Below are 10,647 nucleotides of genomic sequence, written 5' to 3'. Positions count from 1 at the left end.
AACACTTGATAAAGCGTGAAACATTGTTTCACAATACAGGACACCTTAAATCCATTTATTTATATCACGGTTAAAGTTGGCTAGCAGGATACCTAAGACAATGCACAGCCATGCCCTCTTCGTCAAAAAGGACAATCAAGCGACTTTGCTTCTGTCTACCTATCTAACTGAAGTTAACAACTTAGCCACCTAGTAAACACGATAACCTGATTTTTTGATCATAAGAGCACTTTAATAAAATTGGGATAAAGGCTAGACTGCCAGCCTTCTAGCTAACAATTCTGAAACTGAGAATCACATGCAAGATAAAAACTTTGCAGTAAATGTTGACGTGAAGTACTGCTCGCTTTACACGAACATCGGGGTCAAACGGCTTTACTCAAGAACTGAATGTTCAATAAATTTGCAGCCACTAGTTAGTTTCCATACCCAACAATCGATTCACAGCGCACTTACTTGTTCCTGGACGTGCCTGTCTTTCCCGGCAAAACCTCCAAACCTCAACTTTGACCCCGCCCAACCAGCGCAACAGCGACGCCATATTATGCGTGGAAAACAGGACGCACTGATTTGTGAAACAATCATTTTTATTTCGGTTATCAAATACAATATGAGAGATTAAGTTAATAACACACACAGGTCCCATACTGGATTTAGTACAACGTGTGGTAGTGTAGCTGGATTTGTATTTAACTCAGTTGTATTGCCCTTAACTGAAATTTCAAATCATATTTTATTAAACTGAAAATCGTCAGTGTCAAAATTTGAGTGCTGATAAAATATTACTGCTAACAAACAACAAATTGTGATCCAGGAATATGAGGTATGTATTATATATTCAGTGTACAATCAATGGCACCCATCTCATGAGAAAACCAGGCTGGAGACGCTCTTGCTACTGTAACACAGGGTGACAGTGCAGAGAACAGGGCTAATTTGATGTCTAACTCTAAGCAATTACATAAAACTTTTTTTGTTACTGTAGTATTTGTAAGGTGCCACTTGAAGCTTGTCATGGAAAACTCTTCTAATAATTTCCTTCCTGCATAAGCACTTGTGGGTCAGCGTTCCTGTGTAGCCAATACACAAACACTGCAACACTGAAGCATTGTGACAACATTGCTCCAACACTGAGAATTTAATTTAATTTTCCTGGGGGGCCATCGTTTCTGCTGTCTCTGGCTGATTCAAGCACATCTAGTCATTTTACTAATAATAAGCAACATCATAATCAGGCATCAAATATTTTCATACCATATTTCATTGCCGTATTTTCATTTTAGCAGTGCACTTGCCTTCCAAATCACATACAACATGCAAACTGTTCAAAAAATATAAATTCAAAAATATACAACATTTTTAAAATATAGAATATTTTAATGGACAATTCAATCACATCATTGCAAATTACTGTGCAAGAAATTTAAGTCAATAACCCAATGTTAATGCTACAGTGGGACACCCTGGAAGCTCAGGGCTATTCTCAGCAGCTGTGTGCCCAGGGCCTCCTGCTCTCCCCCTGGCAGGAACTCAGAGGAGAGCTCCCTGTAGGTGCTGCAGACCCTGCGCTGGTGGATGTCCTGTCGGTGGATTGCGTGCATCCACCTGTGCCTTGCCTCGCCGTAAAGCACCAGCAGCGACCGGCGGGGAAAGTCCACACGCACCCGCTCCTCCCTCTGCCCCAGTTCCCCCTGTCCCTCCTCCATGCTCATTGTTATGACAGTATCAGAGAGGAGGTTGATGGTGATCAAACGTTCTCCCCACAACCAGCTGTCATCCAGGTGGGGATCTATGGCGGACCCTCGCTGGGGGTTGTAGTCCAAGTTGCACTGTTCTACGGGCTGGAACCCCTGTAGCAACGGGTGCTGCTGCATCCTAAGAACCAACTTACTGCTTGCTGCAGGCAATCCACTAAAGGTCCCAAGACGCACACGCTGCTTTTTGAAGTTCACTTTGGGCCCAAAATCCTGATGAGAATAAAGCATATTAAGTTAATGTCCATAGTGGGTATGACTCTTGTAGGCCACACACCCAAATAACGCAACCGCAAGGCAGCCGTACCTCAATATTAGTCTACCACCACCGCAGCCATAACTTTTTACTCCTTTTACTACAAAACGGGTTTTTGATTACGCAATCACAAATGTTTTACATTTGAATTGATTTTAAACCTGTTTCCTGCGCCCAGACTGGGAATCCTTCCACGCGTCCTGGTCCATTGTGGTTACCAAGTCCCTCTCCTCTTCCTCTGACACGAAGTCCTCCCACAGCAAGACTCCGGGGAAAGGGAAGGATTGTTGCACACCCTCATCACTCCACCGTACTGCTAGACCAGACGACGCTTCGTAATTAAAATCATTTGGCGCCTGGAGGCAAGCAGAACAATTTTGTAAGCATTGTTTTCACAGATCAAATGGGTACCCGATACACGTTTATCTATATATCGTTCGGTAGTTAAGGTGTCAGAACTAGATGACGTTAGCAACCTAGCTAATCAGCCAGAGTGATCATGCCCATTGATGATACTTAACGGCGACCAAATTTGCCAACTGTCAGATTGCTCTCTTAACTCACCGGAACACCGTTATTTTCCGCGCTTCGTATGCCCTTGGTTTTCTCGCAGATAAGACAGGAACGGATTCCTTTACAGCCACAACTGGCATATCCATTTTCTTCTGTAGCCATGAAGTGTCAGTGTACCATTTAAATCTCTCCCCCCAGAAACATCGTTTTCAATAAGCGGTTCCTCATACTAAGCCTTGCAACACTATCCTCCCAAGTACATCCAATTTCTCATTAGTTAAGTCCTCCTTTCACTTTTTACACAGAAGAGTGTAAACTGCTTTAGCGCACCAGCCCCCCCCCCCCCACACACACACACACACACACACTCTCCAAAGCAAGTAACCTCACACATGTGAAGAACTGCATGTGACAGAACATCCAAAATACTTCAAATGATTTATTCAAAATAACATCATTCATGGTATTTACAGCAAAACAAAGCCATCCTATTTCACAAAAAGTTATTGTAAGTTTTTAAGTTGACTCAATAAAAGCAGGGCTTCACTAAACAATATACCTGAAATGCTTATTATCGCAAAGCCATTCAATGATTTGAAATGGTCAAGAAAAATAAGAGTCAACTCAAATTAGGACAAAGGTGTAGCGCTCTGTGTGTGGCCCTCTTTATCAATCCCAGATAAAGGAAATAAATTATAATTGTTATGGTGATATTGTGTGGTGATGTCTGCCAATTACCATAAGGCATATTTCTGACTATCAGTGGGAAGAAAAGCTGAAGTTCTCTGAATTCCTCAGGAGGAGGCCTGATGCTCTTTGAATACACAGGCTGAAGAGCAGTCAGTAAACCTGGGTGTCATTTAGGTTTGGTCATATTTAGACTCCTACGTCAGTGAAGGTGTTTGAAGAAAACTCCATAATGAAGAAGACTATGACAACCCCCCCACACACACACTCAATTTAAAGAAAAAGCACAAGTCTTCATTCAATCCCTTCCTGCTTGTCCTTGATCGCCACCTGCAACACATAAGACATCATCACCCACCACTGCCACCAACTGTTGAGGTGTCCCCAGTCTCAACTCCACCAACTACCATAGCTGCCATGATTTTCCCCTGCCCTTTTATTACTGCTACAATGATGAGCGGTTAGGCATTTATTTTTCTAACTTGCATCCAGCACCTCATGTTTTAGAGGCTAGAAATGTGATGGAACATTATAGTCACTGCTTTACAAGTAGTAATTCATCGACAAGTTTATTGTAATGACTTTGACCAGAACTCACCCTGAACCTTTCCTCCAGCAAGGATAGCTCACTGATGAGGTCGGTGATGGCGTTGGTGAAGGCCTCCTGCGGGCTGTAGTCTGGGGTAGTCTGGACACGGATCACGATCTTGTGTTCCAAGGGATGGGGAACTTTATAGCCAGCAAACAGCACCTGGGGGTCCTTCAGTAGCTGGCTGTGAGGGGGCACAGGATGCAAATAAACTGAGACGGCATTTTCTAGATGTGTTGCTAGCCAGCTAACTGCCGCTTTGTTCTAGTGGACCGTCAATACAATTACTTAGGTACCTGACGAAAGGTGTTTGTACTCACGATCTTATAATGTTCCCAAGTGTGTGATCTTCCTTGTTGAGGGTGAAAAGACACGCGTTTGGTACCTTGGTGTCCTTGATAATAGTAATTCTAGAAAGAGCAGTGACATAATTATGAACCAATGCAATGACGGAAAGCTAGCTGACGTCTTCAGGCTAACTAGCTAGCTAGCTTGAAGGTATTCCGTCTCCATTTTACTAAACACTGTAAGGGCAAAAATACACGAAACTAAGCGTGGTTGGCTTGCTAACAAGACAGACAGCTAACAAAATGAATCAAGTCTCCTAAAATGCATTAGCTAGCCAAATAGCTAGCTAGCCACATCTCTCAAGCTTGAGGAAGCTAGCTATGTCAGATCTCGATTATATGCGTTTCACGTTGTCATACTACACTCACTTCTTTTCTCCTTCAAACAACAAAAATGACTCGAAAGCTGGAGGCGCGTTCATTTTTCACCCGTAAAATCCAACAACGCTGGCTCCAGGAAGACACAACGCTCACGATGAAATGGCCGCCAAAACACAGCGTGCAGTATTACAATATTGTTCTCTTGCCTCCGCCGGTTACCCGTCTCCACTAGGGGGCAGTTTGCGTCGATGCGTGCTATTCCTATTCTTCTACTGTGGTGTTTAATGACAGTATACACCAAGAGATGTGTATTACCGCCATCTACCGTATTGGTGAAGACAAAACCCAAATAACCAAGTACGGAATAATATACTGTATGTAGCGACAATCACCAAATAAATAATGAGGAAAAAACAACACCAGCCCCACATGGAATCCAAAGTAGGCCTGTAGAAGGTAGCTGTAGAAGGACAGGCTATCTGCAACACAGCCTCTTAAAAGTGAACCTCATTCCCAAAAATGACCCGACACCACAGCTCTGTTCCAGTGTTTGGTTCTCTGAGCAGTATAGATTGCAACATTTATATTTACCCGTTTGGTGGACATTCTTATCCAGCGTGATTTACAAGAAATGCATGCAGTAGGGTACATAAAAAAGGCATAGCATAAAAAATGAAACAGTTCGATCAATACTTTCTGCAGGAGGGGTTGTCGGTCTGAGTTTACCAACAATGTTTCACTTTCAACAGACCTGTCCATATGTAACATTAACAAACCATTGCCAACTGCCACTTCAAAGTGGCGTGTGTCAGTGGGGGTAGTGGTCTGTCTGACCCGAATTTCTCTGAGGTTCATATAAAGCGCCACTGATCCGATACGCTCATGGTTATGACTTATTTGTCAAATGGGCAAATGAAAAAATATTATGCCACTAAGAACACCATTACCTTCTGGAATAGGTATTTTTCATTTGTACCACACATTTGTTAATGATCCACATTAGCCCAACAACAATTCTCTCTTGAAATCAGTCCATATTTATAGATTTCACTCAGAACTCAAAACAGTTTGTACCATTTGTTGTTGACTTGTAGTTTGAGTCATCAAATCTTTGCCAGTGACCTCTAGGAACATTCCCAAGTGAAATAAGGATGTATTTTTTGGGCTTGCGGTCAGGCATCTTCTTCTTTCACTTGCCATGCAAGAGAGACAACTTTTTGTTTTTATTCTGCTTTTTTTCTTGTTTATCTAAGATTGGCAACAAGCAAAATTTGTGAACCTGACGCTGCGATGGGAAAATGTAGTGGAAATACCCTTCCTATGAATTTCAGTGAATAAGAGTAGCCAGGAACTCCAATTGTTTCACATGAAACCCTTATATTTTATTACACATATGCATGTATAAAACTGAAGCAGAGTAGCTCTCCCTTTTAGTGAAGTTCAGGCAAGGTCTAAACTGTTTTACCCTGAGTCATTTCGATATAACGGTTCAGCCCTCCCACTGTCTCATTATCTCCAAGCACCACATAGAGCTGGACCCCCATTCAGATTCACAACACCCATATCAATGTTGCCTTAAGCCTAATACACCTCCCACAGTACAGAGCTATGTGTGCATGACCTCTGATAAGAGGAAGTGTGACTTGTACTAGTGTAATTATGTACTGTCTGGGCAATGAGGCAATCTTGTCCTCAATCAACACTCTGAACACAGAATCTGAGAACCAAGTGTAGAACAGAGCACAGGTTTAAGCCTCTCCAGATGCAGTCCGTCTGAATATCTAAATATCAAATCAGTAGCCATTCTGCCACCAAACTATGCTTTCCCCACAATGATCTGAAGTTATACAATATTCAACAGCTTTGATGAAATCCAAAGTAGCATGGGCCACACTGATACAGTGAGCCACCACCCTTGCTGAGAGTGTTGACAACTGTAGGGTTGTTGTTGTTGTTGCTGTTGCTGTTGTTGTGTATTATATGAGGAAATTCCATTGGAGGTCAGAAAGACTATCCTGGCTTCTCTGCATTGCACCACGCACGGAGGTGGCAGGTCATGCATTTGTCATCATCTCCCTGACCACATTACTTCTCAATTCCGCCCATAACGTCGTCTGCCTCTCTGCTGCAATGTGGAAATGATGTTGCTGAGGAGAAATATCCATTTGGTGACACAATATCACACATCATTTTCCCGTTGAAAGAAAAAGTCTTTGTATTCCATCACATTACCCGAAATGACTGCTGCCTGTCTGATAAACCAGTTCATAACCACTATACACACCGAAAACATCACTGGGTCTAATAATCTTCAGTTATCAATCATAATATTAATGATAATAATGATAACAACAGCAATAATAATAATAATGATAACAGCAGCAATAATAATAACTAGTTGTAACAGTACATAATCATAGATGATGACAGTAATAATAACAGTAGGAGTAATAATAATAATCGTCATCATCATTGTCATCAACAATAGTAATAATAATAGTAGTGATTATGAGTAAACCGTAACCAAATACTAAGAGGAGAAATATCAATAATAATAATAATAATAATAATAATAGCCAATGAATAGTGGTGATGGAGAAAAAAGTTAAGTTAATAGTTAGTTAGTAACTATTTTACTAGTTAGTTAATAAGGAGGGAAGGAGGGAAAGAAAGGAATGCTGGGGGGTCAATTTGTCTGAATGTTGAGGCTTACAAGGATGGGTTCCCAGGTATCACTGAATTGTTTGGATTGTTTATTGTTTTTAGCTGAGATTCGTTCCATTGAGATATAGTCTATTAACAGATTAAGCCATTGTGACATTGAGGGTTTGTGCCTGTATTTCCAGTTAAGGAGTATTGTTTTTTTTTTAGCTATGGTCAATGTAATAAGTATGGTTTTGTGATAATTGTGAAGGTGACTGATGGGTGTGAGATCTCCTAGAAGGCAAAGAGATAGGGATAGTGTTACAGTACTGTTACAGTTTGCCAGAAATTTTGGGTTGGTGTGCATTGCCACAAAGAGTGATAATAACAGTCTATTGTGTTGAGGGTGCATTGTGGGCAGATATCTGTATCAGTGAAGCCCATGAGGTGCATTCTGTGATTGGTGATGTGTGTTCTGTGCATAATCTTATACTGGATTAGCTGTAGTCAGGAGTTGTTGGACATGGAGTAGATGTTGCTACATATTTGTTTCCAGAGATTGAGATCAGTCTTCATTGTTAAATCTTTTTCCCAGTGTGTAATTGGGATGGATAGTGTCTTTTCTTTTGGTGATGATATGAGTTTATATAGTTTAGATAAAGGTTTCTTAGATGTTGAGATGGATGCTATGTTTTCTATTAATGGTGGTGGTTGCAAATTATTGTTGGATAGTTGTATTTTATTTTTAAGTGCATTTTTAAGTTGGAGATACTGTAAAAAGTTTCCTTTACTTTTCCATGAGTTAAATATGAAGGTGGTCTTATTGATTAAGAAATCTGGGTTGTTCCAAATTGGTGTGAGTTTGCAGGGATTAAGTGGGTGGTTGGTGATCTTACTGATTTTCCACCAAGCTTCCAGCGTTGTTGAAATGGTGATGGTATTATAGCAGTTATGTTTTTTGATTGATTGGGACAAGAATGGTAGGTCTTTAATGGTGAGTTCCTCACATATTGACTGTTCTGTTTCAAGCCAGGGGTCTTGTTGCATGTCTGAATATATCCATTTCATTATAGTACTGTAACTGATGAGCTAAGAAGTAATGAACAAAGTTTGGGGCATTTAATCCACCAAACAGCTTGCTTTCTTGAAGTACTGAGAGTTTAATTCTTGGTTGATCCAAAAGTGGACATCCTTCATTGAACTAAATGACTCCCCAACAACCTCATCTACATTGTTATGGGAAACGGCTAAGGCAGTATTGAGAGGAAAAATCATCTCATATTCCACCCACAGGAAAAAGAAAGAACAAGACTTGGAAAAAAAGCTTGAGCAGAGAGTTGGTAAGCTTACTCTGCTAGTATCTGATAATCCATCAGATGACCTCTGTAAAGAATTCATTGAAGCCAAATATGAACTTGATACCGTCATAAATAAGAAAACCCAATTCCTTATACAAAGACTCAGACATTACCATTTTGAACAAAATGACAAATCCGGACAGTATCTGGCAAATCAACTAAAAAGACAACAAGAAAAAACAATCATACCAGTCATTAAAAACTCTGAAGGGAATACCATGTCAGCTCCAAATGATATCTCAGCAACTTTCCAGTCCTTCTATAATAACCTTTACAAATCCAACTGTAAATGTGATCCATCTGCAATTCAAACCTTTTTTGACAATATCAAACTCCCCAGGCTAAATAAAAACCACGTAATAAATCTAGATCGACCACTTTCACCAGACGACTTTAAAAAAGCATTGTTTTCAATGCCAAATAATAAAGCACCTGGAGCCGGTGGTTTCCCAGCAGAATTTTATAAACACTTCTGGCCAACAATATCACCATTATTTATTAAAATGACCACTGAAATGAGAAATTCCTCTGTCATTCCACCCCATATGAATACAGCACTTATATCACTCCTCCTTAAACCTAATAAAGACCCAACTCTCTGCTCAAGCTATCACCCATTAACTCTCATTAACACAGATATTAAAATCATCAGTAAGGCACTAGCCATGAGAAACAGTCATACCTTTTATAATACACCCCGATCAAACAGGCTTCATTAAAGGCAGGCATTCATCAAGTAACATGCGTTGCCTATTCAATCTAATCAGTATAGCCAAAAACAAAAAAAAATGATACAATTATTTTGTCATTAGATGCCGAAAAAGCATTTGACCGGGTTAATTGGATATTTTTATTCTCCACGTTAGAAAGATTTGGTTTTGGGGAGTCTTTTATTCAATGGATCAAAATTTTGTACAACTCACCCACAGCATCAGTAATCACAAATGGTATAATTTCACAACGTTTTACACTTCACAGGGGCACAAGACAAGGATGGCGACTCTCACCCCTACTATTTGCCCTGTTTATTGAACCTCTAGCAGCTGCCATCCACCAAGACACCAAAATCACTGGTATCACCACCATGAACACAACCCATAAGGTCAGTCTATATGCAGATAGCCTATTACTATATACACAAAATCTTCTAACATCACTTCCAGCTATTTTCAATCTGATTGGGACATTTTCCACCATCTCAGAATATTCAATCAACTGGTCAAAATCCATTATTTTCCCAGTCAACCAGGACCAGTGGAATGCTGTCCCCCCAATCTCTCATTTAATATCCCTACAGGTAACATTTGATATCTCGGAATCGATATTTCCTCCAACCTTTCAGAGTTGTTTGAACTGAACCTCATGCCAATTCTTAAAACCACTGGGAATCAGTTAAACCGATGGAATAACTTACTACTCTCACTCTCTGGCCGCATAGCTGCAGTAAAAATGTCAATCCTACCAAGAATCAACTATCTTTTTTCAATGACTCCCGTCTTTCCAACATTTAATTGGTTTTCTACTCTAAACTCAATAATCACAAAATTTTACTGGAAAAATAAACAACCAATCAAAATCACATCTCTGTGTTACACTTTAGGAACACTGTGGCAAGATGCCTATTATGCCTAAAATGCACTTGATGGACTGAAAAAATCAAGAAACACAGAGATATACACATTGCTGAGGAGAATCAGTAACGTGATCAATTAACGTTACATGAATTACACATACAGTCTTGGGATACATCCATCAAGCACCATGTCAGTCCAGCCTTTTTAGTAATCATGGCGACGAGAATGAACTTCCTAGGAAGATATAGTAACAGACTGACATATGATGTAGGGTGTGGTGATGTTTTTATCCAGCATGCAAGAACCCATGTGCAGATGGAAATCAGATTGAGACTTGGCCATTTAATAGGGGTTGCCACATTTTCAGTTGGTTGTTTTTTTAATTTTTGGTTCCTCTTTGTACTTTACAGAACTCCTGTAAGTCACAAGCCTTTCTGGGGTTATCATTGCAAAACCCCCAGTGAACTCCCCAAGCATGTTGCAGATTGAGAATGTACAAGCTGACCACAAACACTGGTGGTTTTTGGAAGTGGTAAATTACATTACATTACATTAAATTATATTTCTGCTGTTGTAAAAAAATACTACTACTGGGAGAAATTCTA

The 10,647-nt window shown here is 40.2% G+C and overlaps 2 protein-coding genes across 2 annotated transcripts; both read right to left on the bottom strand.

Annotated features, from left to right (window-relative positions):
* Positions 1–1,448: 1,448 nt before the first annotated feature.
* Positions 1,449–2,774, bottom strand: alkbh4 (alkB homolog 4, lysine demthylase). Its single transcript, XM_036525707.1, has 3 exons — positions 2,575–2,774; positions 2,172–2,366; positions 1,449–1,967 (listed from the first exon to the last, which is right to left on the bottom strand). Exons 1-3 carry the CDS (start codon positions 2,683–2,685, stop codon positions 1,449–1,451), a joined length of 825 nt encoding a protein of 274 aa, XP_036381600.1. The 5' UTR covers positions 2,686–2,774.
* A 422-nt stretch (positions 2,775–3,196) lies between these two features.
* On the bottom strand, positions 3,197–4,676 carry polr2j (RNA polymerase II subunit J). Its single transcript, XM_036525708.1, has 4 exons — positions 4,516–4,676; positions 4,120–4,209; positions 3,809–3,983; positions 3,197–3,540 (listed from the first exon to the last, which is right to left on the bottom strand). The coding sequence occupies exons 1-4, from the start codon at positions 4,566–4,568 to the stop codon at positions 3,505–3,507; spliced, it is 354 nt and encodes a 117-aa protein (XP_036381601.1). The 5' UTR covers positions 4,569–4,676; the 3' UTR covers positions 3,197–3,504.
* Between the last annotated feature and the right edge of the window lie 5,971 nt (positions 4,677–10,647).

This window comes from Megalops cyprinoides, chromosome 3, assembly GCF_013368585.1.
Source record: "Megalops cyprinoides isolate fMegCyp1 chromosome 3, fMegCyp1.pri, whole genome shotgun sequence".
NCBI classification, from domain to species: Eukaryota; Metazoa; Chordata; class Actinopteri; order Elopiformes; family Megalopidae; genus Megalops; species Megalops cyprinoides.
Note: the sequence above shows the minus strand (reverse complement) of the source record. Positions and strands in the feature narration are given on the sequence as shown.